This window comes from Mustela erminea, chromosome 17 (assembly GCF_009829155.1).
Source record: "Mustela erminea isolate mMusErm1 chromosome 17, mMusErm1.Pri, whole genome shotgun sequence".
In the NCBI taxonomy this organism is placed as follows: domain Eukaryota; kingdom Metazoa; phylum Chordata; class Mammalia; order Carnivora; family Mustelidae; genus Mustela; species Mustela erminea.
In genome coordinates this window covers 58,864,091-58,889,288 of record NC_045630.1, presented here as the reverse complement: position 1 = coordinate 58,889,288, position 25,198 = coordinate 58,864,091, and the positions used below count along the sequence as shown (strand labels likewise).

Here is a 25,198-nt window from a genome sequence, read left to right as displayed (position 1 = left end):
TGTGCTCTACCAGTTGAGCCAGCCAGGTGCCCTTTGAGTCACAGTTTTCATTCAGAATCTATCACACTGGCATTTAGTCTGTTTTAGAGAATGTCAGTGAAGTGAGAATGAACTCTGTCCATCTGAATTCAGAATATAAATCTTAGATACAAGTAGCAGGGAGTTCCTCTTAGTTAAACCATGATTGTTGTCTTCGTTATGACTGCTTGCTTGACAGCCTTGCAGCAAAAATAGATCCTTTTATTCAAGTTTTGTGGGTTGTCTATAAATACCTTCATTGTATAATGGAGATGCATAGACTAACTCACTCATACAATAGCCTAAAGTACTCATAACCTTACTCATAACTGTTATATACACAGGCTAACTCACATATAAAATAATAGACATCTGAGTTGGAGCCTTATATGATTGTCTTTCTACGTGGCAGTGGCTATTTTTAACTTTAAAGATTTGAGTTATTTTAGGGCGACTCCTAATAAGATTTGGAAAGAGTAGATGTTTGTGATAGATTTGACTTTGCCTTTATCTCACATCTGATTGGTTCAACCAGGCGATGGTGCTCTCTGTGTATCATGTCACTGACTACAGTTAGCTTAATTGTGAAGCTTACTGAATGCTTTGAAATTTGAGTGGTGAGAAAATGTCCTAAGGCGCTTATTTGTTAAAATGGTAGTTGTGTTCAGATAGCATAGTTAATAGTTACACATAATAAAGGATAAGTTTATTATTCATTTGGAGACACTCTTTAAATGATGACTGGTGTGCTCAGTGCGATCTGTGGAATCTTAGGTATCATTTTCCTCACTAAATCTTAGCCTGTTACCATTCTCTGAGCTCAGCAGAATGTAAGTCAATACAGCATCCTGATTTTTCTCAAATACATTGGTACATTTATTGAGTAATTACTAAATACATGCTGTGTAATATTTATTTCAAAAAATCTTAGACTTTTCTCCTTTTGAAGTCTGTTAAACAAAAACTGAGAGTTAACACACCATTCTTTTTATTCTCCAAATCTTTTTCCTTCTTTTATAATACATACTGAAAAGACAGAAAATTTATCTATCTATACAAATATGATACTCTTTTAATTTGTCATCTAAGATATGAAAGGTCCACGAATTTTCCTGCTGTGGTGACATCTGTTGTCCTGTAATGTTCTGTAGCCACTGATCAGAAGTGACTCCATTTTCTCCTTTGTTGCCAAGCACTAGTGACATTCTGAGGACTGCAAAGTAGATTCTGGTTGGAGGGACAGCAAAAACAAATGATAACTGTCTTAGCTCTGAAAACAAAGAATTTTAGGCTGGTAGTAATTGTAGGGACTTTGTCTGACTTCCATTAGCATTACTGCCATGTGGCTGGGATTCAGCATGTTTGATTAAAGAATTATATGAATGAATATTAAATTTGCATGCTGGGTTCAATAAGTTGTTTCAGTTAACACTCTTCTTCTTTTTTCTTTTTTAATCAATCAGAATCCTGATGTTGGCTTGAAGCCAGTGTGGTACAGTCCTAAAGTTTTCATTGAAGGTGCTGATGCAGAGACCTTGTCGGAGGGGGAGATGGTTACCTTTATAAATTGGGGCAACATCAACATTACTAAAATAAATAAGTAAGAACTTTTTGTCTGTTTTTTAATAAATATGGAAGGGAATTCTTAGTTTATTCACTTACTAAAAATTACCAGATTTAGTCTCATTCATTTTTCCACCAGTAAATCTGCTCAGGGATAGAAACTGCTAATTCTGGACGCACAACAGGTTTCTTTTCCATGTGTGTCCAGTTTACTAATTGGGTATTGGGGTGTTTTGCTTGTGATACTGAAAATTACTGTGTCTAGATGTAAAAAAAAATAGTTCTCATGCTTACAGTTGTCTTGTCATCTGATTCTTATTGTACAGTTGCTGGGCAAGGGATCCTTTGGACAGATTTTGTATACATAACATTCTTTATCCTAAAATCTGTTTTAAAATTATTTTGTGATGAATACGTGCTTTCTAGTTACTACAGTGTGCTACACTTGTTCTTAAGATTACATAAATGGAACATAGTATGCTAATAAAATTTATGTAAACTCTGAAATCTGAATTGTCCAGTCATTACGTATGATTTCAAGTAATTGTTAAATGTTTAAAAATATGGTACTTTATATTTTTTAATGTTTAATGCAGATGACTTTAAAATTTGTAGATATGCTCATGTTTTTCATCAGACGAGTGTGCATCGGCTCTCTAGCAGATTTTATTTTATTCGTCTCTTAACCAGTATTTGTCTGGAACATACTAGAAGCTCAAATGTTTGGTTTGGCATTTTTCCAAAGAAAATTCCTAGCCATTTATTATAGGTGCAGGACAAAATAATGCATTTATGACAGTTATGGTTTTCTTTTAACACTTTTCAATCTTATATCTAGAAGTGCAGATGGAAAAATTGTATCTCTTGATGCAAAGTTGAATTTGGAGAACAAAGACTACAAGAAAACCACGAAGATCACGTGGCTTGCAGAGACTGCACGTGCTCTTCCTATTCCTGCAATCTGTGTCACCTACGAGCACTTGATCACCAAGCCGGTGCTGGGGAAAGATGAGGACTTTAAGCAGTATGTGAACAAGAACAGTAAGGTAGTCTCCTGAAAGACACCATATTTCTTTTTCCTTGTTATATAAACTTTTTTTTAGAATTTTTAAAATTACTTTTGAGTATTTGGTTTTCAAGTAAAATGGAAAAGATCTGTAAAATTTTGTTAAAATGAGAAGATGTAAAAGAGTGATGTTTCTGTTTTATGGAAGGTAAGAGTTGAAGCACAGCGAGGTTAAAGAACTTGCTTATGCTTAAGTGCCGTGCTGCTGTGCCTTACAGCTAGGTCTGTCTGTGCTTTTCTCACTGCCGCTCATGGTGGAATTTATGGTGGGAAACTTACTTAAGTATGCAGGGATACCAATCAAGTTGATTAAAAGGTTTCCCTAAGTTAATGCATTGGTTCATCAGTTTTAAGTTTTAAAAAAATACAATATGTAATTGTTTACTTCTTTATTGTTTCACTGTATCTGCTTAAGTAGTAAAGTTTTTAACATATCTCTTTAAATTAAGGATAGTCCGCCTTCTGGAAAAACAACTTCTATTTTAGAGTTGTTTTCAGTGCTCTGATTTCTAAGAAGTTGTATTTTGGTTTTCTGTCATCTTTATAGCATGAAGAACTAATGCTGGGGGATCCCTGCCTTAAGGATTTGAAAAAAGGAGACATTATACAACTCCAGAGAAGAGGATTCTTCATATGTGATCAGCCATATGAACCTGTTAGGTAAGTAAATGTCAGTGAGCATTTAAATGAAAATCCTTAACATTCTTACAGTAGTAAGATTTTAAATATTGAATTTCTTTTTTTTTTTTTTTTAAAGATTTTATTTATTTATTTGACAGGCAGAGATCACAAGTAGGCAGAGAGGCAGGCAGAGAGAGAGAGAGAGAGAGAGAGGGAAGCAGGCTTCCTGCGGAGCAGGGAGCCCGATGCGGGGCTCGATCCCAGGACCCTGAGATCATGACCCAAGCCGAAGGCAGCAGCCCAAACCACTGAGCCACCCAGGCGCCCCTAAATATTGAATTTCTACTAAAATACTCTACCTGATAATTCTCTATTCAGTTTGATATTTGCCTTTTATATTTAATATTTCAGACCTTAAGGTAACAAGCAGTAACTCTGAAACAGCATAATAATAACAAATTATTGATTTCTAAAATTAAACCATCTTATAATTCATCTTCATGTAGTCTCAAGTATAAAGAGAAATTCCAATATATCGTTGGGTAAAAATTATTACTATTACCTTTTTATAGTATATTTTCATTAGATGCATTATAGAATATAAATAATGTAGCAGGTACATTTAGAGGAAAATCGTCATCTCAGTAAAGCTATCAAAAATATTGAAGAGATGTACTGAATTCTTCTCTTTATATTTTCACTTGAGCTTTTACTACAAAATTTGAAGAAGTCCTATGCTTATCAGTAGCCTTGGTGGCAGTGGATTTTGCTGATTACTTTTAAAAATTGAGAAATTCTTTTAAATGTTTTACGGAAATTTTTCTGTTCACAAGCATATTAGGTGTTTTATGGAGATGCATTTGTCTTTCGGTCAAGAATGAGCACCCACTAGTGCCATTTCTGCTGGCAGGCAGAGGAGCTGAACTTTTGTCCTAGAGTTAGCCTGTTTATATCTATAAAAGATCTTAAACTGGAAGGTTATAATTAGCACTGTGAATTTTTATTTATGTATACATTGTTTTTAAACTTCACTGAAGAGCTTCTGATTTGAATAATAAGAGAATGGACTGTTTATACTTCGAGAAGCATTAACATGATGCCAGTGACTTAATCTAGGAATTCAGTTTGAATTACTGTCACATAATTTTGTTCTAAACCTTTTTTGGCCCTCCGTTTTCTCTTTAGCCCATATAGCTGCAAAGAAGCCCCATGTGTTTTGATCTATATTCCTGATGGACATACAAAGGAAATGCCAACATCTGGGTCAAGGGAAAAGACCAAGGTAGAAACAACAAAAAATGAGGTAAACGTTGACTTCTGTGGATATGTCTCTAATCAACCATCTTTTTACCCCAGGATTTAGAATCTTTCTTCATGGTACCCACAGGCTAAGTGAAATTCTAATAGTTCTCTTTGTTAAGTTCAAAGAGATAAATGTTTCTTATGTAGTTACTTGAAGAAATAATAGATGTAAGTGGAATAAAAGAGAAATTTTATTCTTAAAAGATTGTGTTCTCAAATTTAAATATTTTAATTATTTCATTCTAAAAGTGATACACTGATTAAAAGAAAAAATAATACTTTATTTCTTTCCTGAATCTTATATTCGCCTTGGATACTACAGTGCTAACTTCCTGTTCCATAGTGATTTTCCTGTGGTGTTTGATTTTAACATAGCAGCTGTGGAAATTTTAGTTTTACAAAGGTAGGACATCACTGAAAGGAATGTAACATGCTCTGATGTTATTGAGCCAACTTGAGCTTGTAGTACATGTAGTGTTTGACAGATGTTAGACATGTTGCTCTGTTTACTTCAAATACTTAAAATATTTTGTAGTGCCCCTGTGAATTTCCTGTGGCACCCTGGAGCACCTTGTTGCATGGTTTGGGATCCATGGGTTTTGGGTCTGCAGGGACATCTTGGCAGGTGGATGGGAAGTAGGATTAGAAGATGTGTTAAGTGATTAGGAATCCAGAAGATGAGGGAAGGGAAGGTACAAAGTAGGACATGAATTCAGGAAGTAGAATAAGTAATGTAGTAAGTCCTAATTTTGTGTGATTGAATAGGTAAATAAAAAATAACCTGAGCTAGGGAAGATAGAAACACGTAACTTTATTAGATACGAGTTTAAAACTCTTTTTACAATGGGAATGTCATAACTTGAGCTTTTAATTTACAAACATTAAATACTGTGTGATCTCTGACAAAAGAAAATTAAAGGAAGAAAAGAATTTAAATAGAGCAGTTCTTAAACTTTTTAGTCTCAAGGCCCTGTATACTCTTTTTTGTTTTTTTTTTTAAGATTTTATTTATTTATTTGACAGAGATCACAAATAGGCAGAGAGGCAGGCAGGGCATGGAGGAGGGGTAAGTAGGCTCCCCGCTGAGCAGAGAGCCAGACCTGGGGCTCTATGCCAGGATCCGGGCTGAAGACAGGGGCTTTAACCCACTGAACCACCCAGATGCCCCAAGAGCCTGTATCCTCTTAAAAATGATTGAGGACCCTTTTTGTTTATGTGGGTTATATTTGTCAGTACTTGGTATACTAAGAGTTGAAACTGACAAGTTTTTAAATTAAGGATTAAGAATTAAGTTTTATTTTACTTATTTATCTATCTACTTTTTAAGAGAGAGGGTGAGAGAGAAAGAACTTCGCGTACACAAGCCAGGGGCAGGAGAGGGAGTGTCTTTAGCAGGCTCCGTGCCAGGCATGGAGCCCGATGAAGGACTTGCTCTCACAACCCTGAGATCGCAACCTGAGCCCAAATCAAGAGTTAAACAACTGAGACTTAAAACTTAAGCCACCCCCACACCCTTACCAGTTTGTTTCAAAATGGCAATAATGAACCCAATTATATTTATATAAATATGTTTTATGAAAAATAACTATTTTTTAAAAGTTTGAGTTAGAAGAATGCTGTGGTTTTGCACTTTTAAGTATCTCTTTAAGATCTGACTTAGTCGCCTCAAAAAAATTGCACTGTGTACTCATGAAAGACTGACTCAAAATGACAGATTACGTCTTAGTGGATTAGAAGATAGCTGTGGCCTTACAGACCTCCTTTGAAAGGATCTCAGAAATCCTCTGGGTTCTGTATGCCACACCTTGAGAACTGCCAGTATATGTGATGAAATAAGAGTGACGTGGGGAATGTGGCTACCGAGGCTCCTGTTGGTCCCAGTGTCCCCCAGAAAAATTTTACGTATGCTGTAAAGATGCTAGTGTAACACTGTAAGTTTCTTTATTTATTTTCAAATTTTTATTTAAATCCTAGTTAGTTAACATATAGTATAATACTGGTTTCAGAAATTTGTGTATTCTTGAGAAACTTTGTTCTGTAAAGCAGCATACTAAGAACGACAGGGCTGGTTTATTAGGAAAAATAGGCTTGGGGCAAAACGCTAAGAACCTGTGCGTCTCCTATAGCTTCACTCAGCTGTTGGCTGGTTGGCAGTCATCAGAGGCCTCGCTGGACATCCATGGTGGCTCACTCTCACGGGTGGCAGTTGATGCTGACTGTTGGCTAGGAAAGGGGAAATGTCGCACAAAGTAGCTACAAGTGACCTCTTCAGTGTGATAGTGTCAGGGTAGTGAAACTTCGTAGGACAACTCAGGGCTCCAGAAGTGAGTGGCTGGTAGACATGGTGGAAGCAGCATTGCCTTTTATGTTTTTGGTTTTTTTAGATTTTATTTATTTATTTGACAGATCACAAGCAGGCAGAGAGGCAGAGAGAGGGGGCGGGGAAGCAGGCTCCCCACCAAGTGAAGAGCCCGATGCGGGGCTCATCCCAGGACCCCGGGATCATGACCTGAGCCGAAGGCAGAGGCTTTAACCCACTGAGCCACCCAGGCGCCCCGCCTTTTATGTTTTAACCTTAAAAATCTCACATAGTGTCATTTCTGCCATGCTCTTGGTCCAAGCACTCATAATCTTGCCCAGATTCAAGTGGGGGGTATAGACCCCACCTCTTGATGGACAGAGTGTTAGAAAGTTTGTGGATATATTTTGGAACCTGCACAAATCCTAAGAAAAGTTCAAATGCACTTGACTAGCATTGGTATCCAACACTGCCTGGCAGCCTTAAGCCTTACTTTGATATGTAGGTCTTTGAGGGTGTTTTCCTCTAATAGAGAGCAGTACCATCAGAACTAGAGTCTGACTCAGTGTGGATCCCATCTCATCTTTTTTTTTTTTTTAAAGCCCAGGAGGCTAGCTCTTTGAATTCCTTCATCTGAACTTGTACCTTCATTAGATGGCTTAATGTTATGGTAAACAGTGTTTTTAAAGTACCACCTTCACTCAAGGAAGCTGCTCCTCATTTTTTTTTTAAGATTTTATTTATTTGAGGAAGAGAGTGCAGGCGTAGGGGGTGGGGGCGCAGATAATGCAGACTTCCCGAGAGCATGAAGCCTGGCATGGGCCTTGATCCCTGAATCCTGGGATCATGAGCTGAGCTGAAGGCAGCTGCTTAACTGACTGAGCCACCTGGGTACCCCAAGGAGGACACTTCTAAAGCTTTCTCTTTTAATTGTGAGAAAGCTTTTTCCCGTATGCTTCTTTGACATCAAACATTAACATACTGGCAGAAACCACCACAAGGTGGTGTGATTTTTCAGTGTTACCCTAATACCTTTAATAGTGTTTCCCTGTTTACTAGGCATGAATGAGTCTATTCAGGTTATCAAAAATAAGTATAGCAGAACAGAATGTATGTATTTTTGATACAGAATGACTCTTTTGTATTCTTGCTTTACTGTATAATATTTGCATTTATATGTGCATATTAACATTGGTGGTTGTATATTTTAAGGAGTAATTTCGAGTATATGTGGGTTTTTTTTTTAAGATTTTATTTACTTATTTTTTAATCTCTACACTCAATATGGGTTTTAAACTCACAGTTCTGAGACTAAGGGTCACATGCTCTACCAAGTGAGCTAGCAAACCTATGTGGTTTTTGTTTTTTTTTAATATTTTATTTATTTATTTGACAGAGATCACAAGTAGGCAGAGAGGCAGGTAGGCATAGAGAGAGGGGGGGAAGCAGGCTCCCTGCTGAGCAGAGAGCCCTGTGCAGGCCCAATCCCAGGACTCTGAGATCCTGACCTGAGATGAGCCCCCCAGGTGTCCCCTATATGGTTTTTGACTTACATGTTTCCTTTAGAACCTAATCCCGATGTAAAATGCAACTTTGATGTAGCTTGATGTGCTCCTTAGCTATCCAGATAAAGATATCTGAAAGACAGTTCAGAGTGCTGGGTCTGGGATCGGGACAGTTCAAGTAGAGATAAAACATTCTGGAGTTAATATACATAACTCATGAATATGGATTAAGCAGAAGACCATTAAAGAAAAAAATCATGGGGAAGGTATGATGTGAGCTGGGTTTTAAATTTGGAAGCAGTTCTGTAGGGTGGAAAGCTTTCTAGGCAGAAGGAAAGCGTGACATTGAGAATAAAAAATAGCATAGTTACTCACTCCCAGACATCATTTTAGTTTACGTATCTCTAGGTTTATTGCATATATCTATATATAATCATATGCCTGGAAATAAATAATTTTATACAAAATATATAATTTTATACTATGGAATTGTTCCATAGCAAGGAGTTAAAATTGTATCACAGTATTTTATGGAGGTCTTGCTTTGTCATCAATCTAGATGTTATCTCTTAAAAAATTAGTAATTCCTGAAACTTATTGATACTTTCCCCAGCATTTGTAACTAAAACCTTTAAGTAGATTTATTACCTTTTATTTTCCCATCACACTGATGGGTTTAATAAAGTTACTTTTCTTTTATAGTTAAAACCAGAAACAGCTTATGGAACTAATTTAAGGTTTCACAGCTAGTATGTGGTGAAACAATGATTTATTCTCAGATCTTTTGGATGTGTCATAATTTCTTTAATCCATTAATGGTAAGGATTTAGCTGATTGTCAGTTTTTTATTCTGATAAAAATTCTTTAGTACATAACCATGTACCTCTATGTTTGTTTACTTCTGTCATTTTTCATTAGGATAAATTTTTAGGAATGAGATTATTTACTTAAACTTTTTAAGGGATCAAAATTAAATTTTTTTTAGCATGAAATGTTGTATAACAGACAGTTTGATACAATTTTGTGAGAGGACATTTAACATGAATTAATGTTTTTCTGCTTCTGTAGCCGAGTACTCCTCGTAAGGAAAGACCAGGTCCTTTGGATAATACCTGTGCTCCATCTGAGGATTCCTTGGTCCTTTACAACAGAGTGGCTGCTCAAGGGGATGTGGTTCGTGAATTAAAAGCCAAGAAAGCAGCAAAGGAAGATATAGATGCAGCTGTAAAACAGCTTTTGGCTTTGAAAGCTGAATATAAGGAGAAAACTGGTCAGGAATATAAACCTGGAAACCCTCCTGCAGTGGTACAGAATGTTTCCTCTGGGTCATCAAGGAGTGTTGTGGAAAGTAAATCTCTCTACGATGAAGTCGCTGCACAAGGGGAGGTGGTTCGGAAACTGAAAGCTGAAAAAGCCCCCAAGGTCAGTGTTTTGGAACCGGGCGAGACAACACTGGGAGGGAGCTCGTGAATTCAGCCAGTTTAGAGTGGCTGTGGTCTCATCTTTTAACATACACTGTTTCTAGACTGCTTGAATATTTTGGCAGAGCAGTCCATCATTACTGATACCTGCTATGTGCCAAGCTCTGAAAATACTAACAAGCAGCTCCCCGTCTAATGTGGGAGTGAGTGTCAGGGAGGAAATATGCACACTGGGATCCACGTGGTGGACTGAAATACTGTCTTGTGTGATGTGTAAATTGTTCTCAGAAGCACTTATGGTTGTAAGTGGCAGGGAAGGAGGACTCTGTTCATAAAGGACATTTGGAGTAGTCCTGAGATAGAGGAAGCCCTTTAGGTGTGAAGAAAATTCAGAGAAGATGTAAGTGGAGATCCATGGTTCTCAGCTTCATTTTACATCAGGATTACATAGAGAGCTTGCTAAAACACAGATTTCAGGGTCCTACCTCTTAAACAACTTCTTCAGTAAGTCTGGAATATGGAGAGAATATGCATTTGTAAAAAGTTGTCCAGGAGAAGCTGGTGCTGCTGGCCTGGGGCCCAGTAAGGAAGACAAGCAGCAGCAGAGAGGTATGAAGGTTCAAGGTATATTCAAAGAATAATAGTTTGTCAGGGGCGCCTGGGTTGCTCAGTGGGTTAAAGCCTCTGCCTTCAGCCCAGGTCATGATCCCAGGGTCCTGGGATGGAGCCCAGCATCGGGGCGCTCTGTTCAGTGGGGAGCCTGCTTCCCTTCCTTTCTCTCTGCCTGCCTTTCTTCCTACTTGTGATCTCTGTCTGTCAAATAAATAAATAAAATCTTCAAAAAAAAAAGAATAATAGGTCATCAGGACATTTTTGACCAGTGACCATTTCCAGCTCTTTGTAGGGGAACCCTCAAGTGATACGAATTTTTAACTAAAGTATACTTTTTATTCTTGTTTTAATTATGTCTTTATGCCAAACATTTAGCCACGTGGGTGGTAGCACAGAGTGTGGAACAGGATTGTTTGTTGTAAGAGACAAGAGGAATAGTTTCTGTGATAAAGGTCATATATATATATATTTTTTTTAATTTTAAAATTTTATTTATTTATTTTAGAGAACGAGCACACATGGTGGGACAGAGGCAGTGGGGGAGGGAGAGGGACAAGCAGATTCCCACTGAACTTGGAGCCTAGTGTGGGGCTCAACCCCATAACCCTGAAATCATGACCTAAGCCTGGAACCAAGAGTCAGACCTTCACCATCTGAGCCACCCAGGCTTCCTGAGAATGGTCATATTTAGTAATCAAGGTGTACAGTACTGTTCAAACAGTAGTATAGTTCTAAAACGTCAACAAATGGATAACGCTGTAACTGGATATAATTCAGTCACTCATAAGCTTCCAGAAATTACAGACTCCGGACTGTGACATGAACACAGAGAGGTACGGTGAACCCTTGGACTTGATTTCAGTGATGAGGGGAGATTTGTTCTTGTCAGGGGATCTACTGTCCTTCAGCATCCTGGGCTTTGGTTGGAGAAGAATGGAGTAAGAGGTTACAATTTCCTCATCTCATTAACAAGTTGCTAGGCATCTGACTGGGAACTGTGCCCCCAGATTCTTTATTTCATGGACATTTGACCTCTGTTGAAGAGAGAGCATGCTTTGGGGGGATTTTAGGGTTTTATTCCAGAAGTTAATATTTTTCTCTCCCTTGTGAACTGTGGAGAAATCTTTTTTCTCTTTTGTGAGCCTGTTGGAAATCCTGCAGAGCTATTATGATCTTCAAATAGCTCTGCTTCTAGGAATAAAGCCTGCAGCTTGGGATGTAAATCCTTGATATTTCCTGTCCTTTGGCAAGGTTAAGGGTATTTTTCACTCTGTAGATCAGACACAAGCTATGGACCCTTTTTGAGGGGCAGGGCTTTGGTCTTTAAATTCCTTCATTCTGAGTAGAGTACGTTGAGATTCTGTGCCGATTCTTGGTCAAGAAATTACGTGTGGCCACTAAAAACAGCGGCCGTAACACTCAGAGCGGCAGCCAGCTATACCTCCCGTCTCATTGGGTTACTGGACTGTATCCTACTTCCCTGGAATAGCATGGTCAAGCTTATGAAAAGTCAGCCCGTGGGTTAAAAAATCTACATTTCTTCGGTCATTAGGCAGCTACTTTTATTAGGTACTTTTATTACCATTCACATGGTAAATGTGATACTGAAGTGAATCTGACTTTAACCTACATTTACTGAATGCTTACAGTGTACCATATCTGTGTTTCAGAATACTGCTTACATTTTGTTTCTTCTCTGAATGCTAAGAGCAGTAAATAATGCTCTCTCCTGTTCTAGAGAATCAACCCAATGACTAGGAACAGAAGTATTTTTTAAACTACATCTGGCACCGTGTACTATACACTATTACTATTTTTGCATTTAATCCTCACAATAGCCCTGTTCAATAATGTTCAAATAATACTTTTTTAAAAGATTTTATTTATTTATTAGAGAGCACAGAGGGAGAGTGAGGGGGAGAAGCTGACTCCCCGCTGAGCATGGAGCCCAAAGTGGGGTTCGATCCTGAGACCCTGAGGTCATGACGCAAGCTGAAGGCAGACGCTTTTCTGATAAGCCACCCAGGCACTCAGTACTTCTTTTTATATTTGCTGGTTTTAGTAACCAGTGAGAAACTGAATATGAAAGTAATTTTCTGAAGTTTACAAAACCTAGATTCCAATTTTGCAGTCAGATTCCCAAGTTGTTCCTCACTGGAGATAATGGCAGTGGGGCATTGCATTATGAACACCAGAGGGTTATGTTTTTACTGGTTCATTAACTTACTAAAAAAGTCCATGCTTATTTTATATTAATAATTTATCTAAACCTCTTAACCGTTGTATTTCCTGCAAAAGTAGTTCTCTTACGTCGTATTCAGTTGTAAAGAAGGTGATCAGCTGAGAATTTATAGTTACAGGCTTTGATTAGAAATGTTTCTTCTCTATGTGTCCATTCTTCTGCCCTTCTCCCTGCTTGCCTCCTGCTTCCGGAGCGGATAGTAACTCTGTGGAGAGCTTCTGAGCATAAGGGCAGAGTATAAGCAAAGACGGGCAAGGAGGGAGTACTTGGAGGTCTGCCTTCATTTTCTCCTTCGAGTCCACCTTCTCCTCTTTCCTTTTTCTCTTGCTCAGTAGGTTGTTGCAGAACAGTGGATCAAGCAGATAGAGTTGGGAGTTGCTTATCTGAGAATACACCAAAGATAAAATAATTCTGAATGCTGAGTTACCTTAAAAATTGAAGTCACTTTTCAGATTTGAAATATTAAGTTTGAAAGTTACGGCTTCAAAAAACAAAACTTTGATTTTGAACACATTTCTCTGATTTGAAATCTAAGTGAGTACAGTTTAACTTGAAATTTTAGTATTGCTTTCTTGAAATGGGAGTCAAAAAATGGTAAATTAAGGGTTTTACGGAATATAACACTTCAAATTCTTGGACCGGGTTTGGCAAACCGTGGTCTGCTCCGGTGTTATATAAGTGAAATTTTACTGGGATACAACCACACTTTATAGTTTATGTATTATCTAAGGCTCTTTTTGTGCTGTAACTGCTGAGTTGAGTAATTAGACTTATAAAGCCTACAATATTTTTTACGTGGCCCTGGCCCTTTATTAGAGAAGTCAGCTGACCCATCCCCTATAGGACAGAGACTTAAAGACCTCTGTAGTAATGACTTTTTAAATTGAAGTAATAAATGGCAGCAAAATCAAATGATTATTATGTTAAACAGTAATTCACAGTTGTTCGGTCCTGGCATTAGCAGCCTCTCTGTGTCACAGCCCATCTGTGTGGCTGGGTGCTGGTCACCGTACTTCTACAGTTGGAGCATTTGATTTGTGGCATGTTGTGTTTTATGCCCTCAATAATTCAACTTAAATATTCTGCCAGTCTTTGCCCTTTTATATTTTACACCACTGTTTTTGATTTTGAAAATCCAAATCACAGCTTATCGGGAGAGGAAACACGTTGTTACACCTCTTTGGTAAATAGGCTGTTCTAGAAAACCACTGCCCCTCACCCCCACCCCAAATACCCTTGATTCTAAGGCCAAAAAATAAAGATTGCAGGGGGGAGAAAATCAGAAGACACAAACCGATCCTTTCCTTTAATAGATTTTGAGCTTCTTGTTTGGAATTTGTGTGTAACGAGTTTCTGCTGTATCTGTATTTGGTGTTTAACACAAGCTTGCTTTTGCTCTGAGAAGGTATAAATCCATCCATCTTGTAAGACAAGCTATTTCACAAAGCTGACTACAGCTTACGGATCTTCTAGGAAAATCTGAGGAGTTTGTATTCATTGGTGTCAGGGAAAAGTAGCGGATACATTGTGATCTAGGTAAATGAACCCGTAGCTGAACTGAGAAATGGAAGAGCAGATGTTCCAACTCAGAATGACTCCAGAGTCCGGGTGCTCTGGTGTCCTGGACTGGCTTCTGGGACTGAGTGAGCTTCAGGATTGGGCTGTGCCGTACAGGATTGGGCATTTAAGCTGAATAGAGATTTCTGACCAGTTGACTTCGTAAAACCCCCAAACACCTTGTTTTGAAAACTCATGAACTTTTAGTTTACTAAATCTCCTGGCCGGCTTTTTTATATGATACAAGCTTCACTACTCTCTGTCCCCATCTTGGAAGAATTCCCTCTTTGGGTTGTTACTCCTCTCCCATCCCCACTGAGTGAGAAGCTCATGGGGCGTGGTCATCGCTCGTGTGTGCAGGTGGCCCTCGCTGGGATGGGTTAAAAAGGAGCAGAAGGTGGAGAACATCCGTAGAGTTGGGAAAAATAGATGAAGTCGGAAACACAGATTTTTTTAAAAAGCTGTTTTCATTGATAATTGAGGTGCTCAGGCCTTTCTGTTCTTACATTTAAAAGGGTATTGTTTAGGTTTTTCTTCTTAAAGTTCTTTCCTTCCCCACAGAGAAATGTTTCCATCTAGTGTGTGTGGCATAAATAAATAGCAGTTGGGCCCTTGTTCTAGGTGGAACCAGGTGAGTTCTCTGCCATCCTCAGTCCCGTTCCCAGGTCACGTGTACTTGCTCAAATTCCCATCTTAAACTCTCACCAAAGTGGTTTTTTGATAGGCTGTTTCTTTCCTCATTCATCTGCATCAACAATTATTTATTGAAATCTTTTCATGTTGTATGGGCTATGTTAGATATGTTTAAAACCTTTTTGTCCATTAAGAACTTAAGATTTGGGGTGCCAGTGCCTGGGTGGCTCAGTGGGTTAAGCCTCTGCCTTCTGCTCAGGTCATGATCTCAGGGTCCTGGGCCCTTATTGGTCTCTCTACTCAGCAGGGAGTCTCTCTCCCCCGCTCCCACTCTGTCTGCCTCTCTGCCTACTTGTGATCTCTGTCAAATAAATAAATAAACTCTTTAAAAAATAAATAAGGGTGCCTGGGTGGCTCAGTGGGTTAAGTGTCTGCCTTCATCTCAGGTCATGCTCTCGGGTCGTGGGATCAAGCCCCACATCAGGCTCTCTATTCAGTGGGGAGCCTGCTTCTCTCTCTGCCTGCCGCTCTGCCTACTTGTGATCTGTCAAATAAATAAAATCTTTAAAAAAAGAAGCTTCAGATTTATCAGCAACTACTTGTAGGCTTCTGCTGTTTAATCTTTTACCTAGTACTACCATCCAGTTTTTCTTTGTGAATGTCTTTTATTCCAGAGAACTAGAGTATTAAAAGATTATTTTTTCCTCGTTCAACAAGACGTTGTTAAGTAAGAATCAAAGACCTCTTTTAAAAATGCAGTTTTCATGGCATGTTAGCAGGAGTCGATCACAGACTCTAGAATAAACCCAAGATTAAATCCTGGCTCTCCTGCCGCTTATCGTGTAGCTTTGGGTAATGTGCTTCATCTTATGTCCAAGCTATACCTCTTCTATACAGTGAGTCAGGGTTGTTTTGAAAAATAAAATGATCCATGTAAAGCACTTAGCATAGTATCCAGCACAGAGTAAATAAATGGGCCATAAAATAATAGTGATAGTTTTTTTTGTATTGATAATGCTAATTCTAATTCAAGAGTCTTTAGATACCTTCTAAATCATCAGTGAAGACTGCATAGAGAGCAATATTGTTTCACTGTTTTGAAAACTAACTGAGTAGATAACTTAGTTATCACACTGTTCCATTTCTCAGTTGGAGAAAATATAAGTATATATTATTTTATTTTATTTTATTTAAGATTTTATTTATTTATTTGACAGAGATCACAAGTAGGCAGAGAGGCAGGCAGAGAGAGAGGAAGGGAAGCAGGCTCCCTGCTGAGCAGAGAGCCTGATGCGGGGCTCAATTCCAGGACCCTGGATCATGACCTGAGCCGAAGGCAGAGGCTTAACCCACTGAGCCACCTAGGTGCCCCAGGTATATATAATTTTAAATGATAATTTAGTAGTAAAGTGATTTGTCCATTTTAATTTTCTTCTTTATAATATCTTGAATTGTAATCTTGCCAAAGGTTTTTTTCTTCCTGAATTGTGTGTCACCTGACTTCAGACTCTGGTCAGCACTTGCTTGTAGGTTCAACTGGAACTCCTTTCAAAGGCCTCTTTTTGTAGAAATAGTTGCAGGAAAGTCCCTTAACTTTCTTCCCATTTTCTTTCTTTTGGCTGATGGAAGTTTATTTTTCCTTGATTCTTATAATTCTGATTAATTGTGTCTTATTCCTTAGGAGTTGAAAGGAATATGTTGTTGTGAAAATGCTTTTAATTCTAAAGGCACTGTAAACAAGAGACAGGTCAGGGGTACAAGCTTCCTGCTTCTTTGTGTGATTTCTCCTCTTTTATTTATTCCTGTGTGGTTCCTGGGGTGACAGACTCTACTTCTGTAGGCAGCAAAACACATTGTATCATAAGTTATGAACAAGGAATTGTTACTTGTTGATACATAGATGCGAGTTCTTGGAAGGCTGCCCAGTGCTTCTGCACTCCGCTGACCCGCTGTAGTATTCTTCCTGGCCTCTGTTGCTTGCCCGTGGGTGTTTGGAGCGCTTATATAATGTAGTGATGAAACTTGGAAACTAGGGCAGTTGAGAGGTACTTTTTCTCTCTCTGATTGGTGAGATGGCTTTTCAGTGGTGTCGATAGTAGTACTCTTCAGGTAAAGTGTCAAGCCTGTGTCCTTCGCCAGCTTTGTTGGCCTTCTCTGCTAGAATCATAAGCATCTCATTTCATTGTTTTTCATTATGATTACATTGAAGTATCAGAAGATGATGTGTAGACATTAATGTCTAATTAAAACCACAGCATACTGGAGCGCCTGGGTAGCTCAGTTGGTTAAGTGTATGACACTTGGTTTCAGCTCGGGTCAGGATCTCAGGGTCATGAGATCCATCCTTTTTTGGGCACCGCGCTGAGCAGGGAGTCTGCTTCTCTACCGCCCTCTCTCCTGCCCCTCCCCCTGCTCACACACAGTCTCTCTCTCTCTCTCAAATAAATAAATCTTTAAAAACACACACACACACACACACTCACTCAATATACCTTCTCGTTTTATTTTAAATTTTTTTTTTTTAATTTATTTGTCAGAGAGAGAGAGAGAGAGCGAGTGCGCACAGGCAGAGTGGCAGGCAGAGTCAGAGGGAGAGGCAGGCTCCCTGCGGGGCAAGGAGCCGGATGTGGGACTCGATCCCAGGACGCTGGGATCATGACCTGAGCCAAAGGCAACTGCTTAACCAACTGAGCCACCCAGGCGTCCCTTATTTTAAATTTTTAAAAGAATAATGTAACTATTCTTTAGTTAGGCCCAAACTGTGGTTTGTTTGTTTTGTGCTGTGTTCGGTGTTTGTTTAGTAGGCTAATGAAAATAAGGTTTGTATAGCAAAGCCATTGAGCTGATCTTTATTCTGATTTTGTATTTTCTGACTCCCCTATTTATAGACACAGGGCTTGGACAATGCCAGTTTGCTTGGATATCCTATTATTTATTTGTCTGTTTACAGATGTAAAATGCGAAGTTACAGTACTATGTGTATGTGTTTATGTTTATTTTTATGGTTTGTTTATAGGATTATAATGTGGTTTATATTTTTAACTTTTTTTTTAAACTTTGATCTGTTATTTTATAATTGAACTCCTTTGTTGCTTGGGATTCTCCATGATGATTATTTATAGAAATACCTTGGTGGTAATTAATGATTTTTGATAATCATTGAAATTCTCAGAAATTTTGAAGTTTTAAATAATTGTTTTTTGTCTTTTATCTCAGGCTAAAATAAACGAAGCCGTAGAATGCTTACTCTCCCTGAAAGCTCAGTATAAAGAAAAAACTGGAAAGGAGTACATTCCGGGTCAGCCTCCATTATCCCAAAGTTCAGACTCCACCAACAGCTCTGAGCATAGCAGTCCAGAAACACCAGAAGCCAAAGTACTTTTTGACAAAGTAGCTTCTCAAGGAGAAGTTGTTCGAAAACTTAAAGCTGAAAAGGCCTCTAAGGTTAGTGTGGTATTTTGTGGTTTTGTTTTTCACATTACAGGCTACTTTCCTTTCCCAGAACACTTCCTGGCCAGTTGAATCTAAGTTCTGCTCTTATGTTTCAGTTCTCAGCCTTTGTCTTGGGGATTAGAGGAGCCTTCACTGGTTGCTTTTCTCCTTGTCTGTGTTTGACCAGACATTCTCAGAAGACTCTGCCTCTCTGACATTGTACTTAAACACCGTGTGTTAGCTGTTGGTTAAATAGTCTGCTTCTTTCTCTTCTGTTAGACCCTAGAGAATAGGGACTTAGACTCCAACAGTGCCTGGCTCACTGTAGGCCCTTGGTGCATGCTCTTTGTTTTACTCATTCTCCTGGAGCTGAGTCAGTTTCAAATCCAAGTGTTATTTTGAGCTCTGGTGTAGTCTGTGCTAATTATATTTTCTTCATAAGAGTAGGATTTTTTGGGTACAGATTTGTGAATGGAAAACAGTATGTCAGTACAGATTTTAAAATTTAACCAGTAATGTAGAAACTTGATTGCTGTCATCTTGGTGATTATGAAATGTTGAACGAATGTAGCATAATGGCTCCTAACTTAAATTGCGGTGGGATACATGTTATACTAGAGCTTCCTGATAGAACTTCCTGTGACAGTGGAAGTGTTCTGTAGCAGTTCTGTCCTGTCCCGCAGTCACTAGCTACATGTCAACACTGAAGACTTAAAATGTTGTGACTGAGTAACTGAGTTTTTAATTTTATTTAATTTTATTTTTTTATATTATTTTTATTAGCATATAATGTATTATTTGCCCCAGGGGTACAGGTCTGTGAATCATCAGGCTTACACACTTCACAGCACTCACCATAGCATAACCTCCCCAATGTCCATACCCCAACCACCCTATCCCTAACCCCCCCCACACCCCAGCAACCCTCAGTTTGTTTTGTGAGATTAAGTCTTTTATTTTCTTGAATTTAAATAGCCAAATGTTGCCAATGGCTCCCGTTCAGACAGTGCAGTTATAGTACTGTTTTTTTCAGTCCTTCTTTTGTATAATTCTTTCCCTGTTTGTTGTATTTTTTTGTTTCCAGTCGTCAGTATATTTAATGTTCTTTATTTTTACTACTTTCCCTTCTGCCTTCACTTATGTTTTCAAATCTGCTTAGGAAGCTTTGGTCATTGGTGCTTAGACAATGATTTCAATTAAATATTGTCTTCTCTTTTCCTCTTTTGTTAAACTGAAGGATCAGGTAGATTCAGCTGTACAAGAACTCCTTCAGCTGAAAGCACAATACAAATCTCTGACGGGAGTCGAGTATAAGCCTGTCTCTGCCACTGGGGCTGAGGACAAAGATAAGAAAAAGAAAGAAAAAGAAAATAAGTCTGAAAAGCAGAATAAGCCTCAGAAGCAAAGTGATGGCCAAAAGAAAGAGTCCTTTAAAAGCCAAGGAAGTGGACTGTCGTCCAGTGGAGCAGGAGAAGGGCAGGGGCCTAAGAAACAGACCAGGTAATGGAATGTGGAAGCTGCATTTCAAGTGAAGCCGTTGTAAAGGAATTCAACCCCAGAATTATTTTTTTAAAAAACAGATTTTGGTTAGTTTGCCTGTCATGTGAAGTTGGAGGATGCTGTTTATTTAGGTAACAAGTTTGTCTGCTTAGTTCAGGACTCTCAGAATATCAGAAGTTTGGTGAAGTCTCACTCCTATGCTTATATCCCATCTTCCCAGTTTCTCCTAGCGCCATCTTGAATTGGTAACCGCAGCTAGTTTCTTCCGTAAGAAAGAAAGATCTGAGAGATCTTCATTTGGCTACACAAGTGAGAACAAATATGTATAAATGTTCCCTCTTTCCTCCCATTTAACACAGTTGGTAGCCTGACAATACTCATTGTCTTACACCTTAAGCAAATTAAGAACATGAACTTCTCACTTCTTTTTTTTTTTTTTTAAAGATTTTATTTATTTATTTGCCAGAGAGAGAGAGAGCGAGCATAGGCAGGCTGAGTGGCAACAGAGGCAGAGAGAGAAGCAGACTCCGTGCCAAGCAAGGAGCCCAATGTGGGACTCCATCCCAGGATGCTGGGATCATGACCTGAACCGAAGGCAGCCGCTTAACCAACTGAGCCACCTAGGTGTCCCAGCTTCTCACTTTTTACTTCTGTTTGTGAAAAGACCAGGTTTCACGGAGGCATCTTGTTGAGCCATGTCAAAGTGAAACAGTGGAGAAATCAGCTTTAAGTACATTAAAATTTTAAGCCAATAAAGCCTTGTTTGTAAACTCTAAAACAGGACTAATGGGTGATTTTTTTCTATGTGGATCATAAGACCACAGTCCTTGAATAATTACTGGTTTCAAGACAAGGATCATCACCTACAGTAGTTTTTTTATTACAGATCTAACTTATTTTGCATCTATCTCTGCAGCTTTTACTTACTTCAATTAAAAGAAAAATTTGTAGACTCTCAAGGATTATGTCTACCTATGTATGCACACATATACACAAAGCCGTTTTCATTACTTTATACGTGTTACTCTCAGTGGGCAGTGATCATGCTAATTACAATGTTTCCTGGATCGATTTTGGCAAAAGAATCTTTTCAGTGAGAGAATTCTATGTGAATACTATTTTTATTACAAATACATTACCTTATAAAGAACTTTGTGGAAAGAGATGTCTGCGTTAACATCATAGCTTTTGCTAGCTAACTTTCCTAGTTCTTTGTGGGCAGTATCTTACCACCTCTTTAAGAGGAATGAATATACAAGAGAGATAAATACTCATATTGAAGAAAACGTTTTCTGTTTTGAATTTCAGAAGTTTGTTTCCATTCAGCCTAAAAGCAGTTGATGAATGAAGAGATTGATATTTTATTTTATTTTATTTATTTTATTTTTCGTATCTGCAGGTTGGGTCTAGAGGCAAAAAAAGAGGAAAACCTTGCAGATTGGTATTCTCAAGTGAGTATGCATTCAGTTTGTTTTCATATTTTAAATTTTTCAAAGACTACTTTGTATTTAGATTCTTGAAGTCCAGACACAAAGTAATGTACGAAGTCAGGAATTATATGTATATATATATATATATAGTATAACCTGTCAAGTTTATAGAGCATGTTCACATAAAGCAGTGGATTAAGAAGTAGCCCTTTGAGATAGTCATTATTCTATTTTTTTTTTTTTTTCTTAAATGGCAAGATGGAAGGGTTAATCCAAAGTCACAAAGATAGTAAACAGCAGAAGCAAGATTAGAATTCAAGTCTTAAGGGCTTTAGGGTTGGTGTTTCTCACTGTAGAAAAGGCCATTTTACATGCACATTAAGGGAATCTACCAATAGTGGAAGTCTCCAGATTTGAAGCTTGGTTATCATTCACTTGGCACTTGTATTATAATTTTGGTTTAATTTAGGCTTCAAAGACTATATTTTTCTTTTAAAAAGGTTATCACAAAGTCAGAACTGATTGAATACTATGATGTAAGTGGCTGCTATATTCTTCGTCCCTGGGCGTATTCCATTTGGGAATCCATCAAGGACTTTTTTGATGCTGAGATCAAGAAACTTGGTGTTGAAAACTGCTATTTCCCCATGTTTGTGTCTCAAGGTGCATTAGAGAAAGAGAAGACTCATATTGCTGACTTTGCCCCTGAGGTAAGTTAGTTTGCTTTATTTTTGCAGTTTTCTCTCATAAACTAGAAAAGTATATTTTCAGTTCACACTTGAACAGGAATTTAGATGGCAAGACCAATTTAGAGAACTATAAAGCCATTAAAAATATATATATATTTGTACCTTCAGGGCAAGTTATGATTCTGTTTGTTACATTAACTAACTGGCTCTTTCTTTTTGCTAAATATTTATAAGGACAGTATGTATCTACGTTTCTTACCAGGAATAGCAGCAATTACTTAACTTGCCCTAACTTACTGTAGCAAAAATTGAAAGCGATTTGCCTGTATTTGTGCTGTTTCTCTGAAGTGCTGTTTAAAAAAATGTATGGAAAATGCTTTTATCTTACTAGGTTGCTTGGGTTACAAGATCTGGCAAAACGGAGCTGGCAGAACCAATTGCTGTTCGTCCCACTAGTGAAACAGGTGAGGATGGGCCTTGGGGCATAGGAGAGTGCTCACTGGGACACCTGAGATGGCTCCTAGAGTTGCCTCAGTGTTGATTTTGTGATATATATGATCCTCCTTGACAGTAACACAGTTTAACAAATGTTGATAAAGATGAGTATATAGTGCAGTTGCGTAGAATTTTATTCTCAGGGCAGTAAATGTCGCAGAGCTCTTTACTAGAATAAAGTTTGTTGTTGTTTTAAAGACACTTTGATCATTTTTTATTTGATGCTGTAATTTTTCAGAACTTTACAGGACTTATTCTTGGAATAATTTTAATTCTTGGAATTGATTGTAAGTTTGCCAGCCCTGATGTTTTATGCCATATTTTCTTACAGATTTTGTTAGTCATTTTAATATGACATTTATATTTGTGTAGGGTTTTTATAGGTTACTAAGTGATTTCATTTATATATCGTATTCTTAGTGAGGGAGAAAAGTTGAGGTAGCGATCGTCATCTCCATTTGCAGGTTAAAAAAAAGGTTCAAGGTTTTTGGGTTTATCATTGTTTTCCAAAGTGATTATCCATCTTTAGAATGAAGGATTCTTTGCTCTTTACTTCATACTTCTGGTGATACTCTTGAATAATACTGTAAGGATGCATTATTGAAATAATGACACCAGCTGTTTTCTGGTTGGAAGAGTGTTTAGTAATTCTAGGCATGAGCGGGCCATGAGAAGACAGATGCCCTCACTTAAATTAACAGTTCTTGGCAAGAGCTTTCATGCTCTGCATAGATGCATTGGATTAATTTAATCTGAATTCTAATTCTAACAGATAATTTTGTTGGATTCAGCAAGTTATTTAACCTCTCTGTGCTCAGATCTTGCATCTTGGGTACTAAGATCACGATACCGACTTTGTGGATTGAGCGTGGGAACTGAGCAGCGTCATAGGTGCGAAGAACTTCACAGACAGCATGATGTATGCTGTAAGCTTCACTTAGTGTTTTTGAAAATAAAACCGCTGAAAAGCAGTGAAATTAAATGTGAAGTGTAAATTTCAATGTGAAAAACATAAAATAAGGTCAGGTTTAGGTAGATTTATTTCCTTGACTAATGCACTTTATGAAATAACGTAACTGTTCACTTACCATTACAAACATTGGAAACGCATTTACACAAACAGCATTTTAACTTCTGTTCACTGTGTTAACTGGTGTAGCTCTTACCAGCCTTCAAAGAGAAAAAAAGCCTTCAATGACTAACCACCTGTATTTTCTTGTATCTTTTCAGTCATGTATCCTGCATATGCAAAGTGGGTGCAGTCACACAGAGACCTGCCCATCCGACTCAATCAGTGGTGTAATGTGGTGGTAGGTGCACACTCTTCCCACCTTCTTTCATTGTTCTTCGTGCTCAGTTTTGTTTTGTTGTGTTTATTAAGCACATTTTATTTTTCCTTATTTTTATATTCAAAGGATTGGGAGAATGGAAGCATTTTTTAATCACAGTTATGCATTACAATTATGATTTCTGGTTACTTGCCACATTAAATTGTTAATAAAAATGGAAAAGCTTTCCGTAATGATCAAATTGTGTTCTTGTCTCTTCCAGCGTTGGGAATTCAAACATCCTCAGCCTTTCCTACGCACTCGTGAATTCCTTTGGCAGGAAGGGCACAGTGCATTTGCTACCTTTGAAGAAGCAGCAGAAGAGGTATAAAAAGTTGTTTTCCCTATTAATTATGTTCCATTTCTTTCTCCAAGCTGTGCTTTATTCCCCTAACTCTAAGTAATACAGTGTTCCTGCTTACATAATAATCATTTAATAAATAATTCTAAATTGAAATTTAATCTGATCTGAAAATAACTTTAAGATAATTTCCTGTTATAATTATTTTGTTACTTAAAATTTGTGTACCACCTGTTAAAAGAAAAAGACACAAGTTAATACAGATGTACACAGACCTGAGAAACTGCTTTAATGAAATTTTATTAGAAAATGTGCTGTTTAAAAAAAAAAATATGCTGTTTTAAATTTTCAGATGAAAATATTTTTGGACTTCCCTGTATAGAGGAAATTATGATCCTGGGGTGAAATTAATTCTTCTTCAGAAGACTTTCATCCTGGTTCTCTTTCTCTCTCTCACGCACACACATATAACCTGGTTACACCCAAATATATTTATATCTTTCATAAACATTTTTAAAATTATATTCTAAATTTATGAACATTTTTAAAAAGTTAGTAAACTTCTTCCACGTTACTTTGTTGAATGTCTTCCTTAGTAAATACACACTAGCTGCTTTAACTTTTCCATAAGAAAAGTTTTTTCATTGTTTCATGTATTTTTTTTTATTGCAGGTAGTTTTAAATAGTATAGCTTTATAGATCTGTAAGAAACAAATACACCATAAATTGAAACACTTTCATGTTTAAAATGTTGTTACAGGTCTTGCAGATACTTGACTTATATGCTCAGGTATACGAAGAACTCCTGGCAATTCCTGTCGTAAAAGGCAAAAAGACTGAAAAGGAGAAATTTGCAGGAGGAGATTATACAACTACCTTAGAAGTGTTTATATCTGCTAGTGGAAGAGCTATCCAGGTACCAGCAAAATGCTGCGTGGGGTTCGTGGGTGACTGGAAGCATAGACTGTGGGCGATCCAGTAGACTTCTGTCACCAGAGAAGGAGACTCTTTCCAAAAAAAAAACTCCTGTGTATCTTGTGCGCTTTCCAGACCATGTTATAATTTCAGGCTTATCAATTCCATTCTTAAAAACCTCTAAGGTCAATTAATTGAAGGCTTGTATTTTGAATTACCAAAGCATGGATTCCTTGTTAACGTTTGTAGTTGAAGTTATTCCTACAAAA

The 25,198-nt window shown here is 37.8% G+C and overlaps 1 protein-coding gene across 4 annotated transcripts in view; it reads left to right on the top strand.

Annotated features, from left to right (window-relative positions):
• Window positions 1-25,198, top strand: part of EPRS1 (glutamyl-prolyl-tRNA synthetase 1) — a 65,295-nt gene that overhangs the window by 27,776 nt on the left and 12,321 nt on the right. For all 4 annotated transcript variants that reach the window (XR_004279993.1, XM_032317522.1, XM_032317521.1 and 1 more), the window contains 13 exons: window positions 1,482-1,618; window positions 2,420-2,627; window positions 3,195-3,307; window positions 4,454-4,571; window positions 9,443-9,796; window positions 18,056-18,283; window positions 19,509-19,771; window positions 21,171-21,222; window positions 21,702-21,911; window positions 22,282-22,354; window positions 23,616-23,695; window positions 23,937-24,038; window positions 24,775-24,930. Coding sequence is in view for 3 of the 4 variants with exons in the window: in XM_032317522.1 (XP_032173413.1) it covers window positions 1,482-1,618; window positions 2,420-2,627; window positions 3,195-3,307; window positions 4,454-4,571; window positions 9,443-9,796; window positions 18,056-18,283; window positions 19,509-19,771; window positions 21,171-21,222; window positions 21,702-21,911; window positions 22,282-22,354; window positions 23,616-23,695; window positions 23,937-24,038; window positions 24,775-24,930 (2,094 nt within the window). In the remaining variant the exon portion in view is untranslated. The remainder of the gene's footprint in view (window positions 1-1,481; window positions 1,619-2,419; window positions 2,628-3,194; window positions 3,308-4,453; window positions 4,572-9,442; window positions 9,797-18,055; window positions 18,284-19,508; window positions 19,772-21,170; window positions 21,223-21,701; window positions 21,912-22,281; window positions 22,355-23,615; window positions 23,696-23,936; window positions 24,039-24,774; window positions 24,931-25,198) is intronic.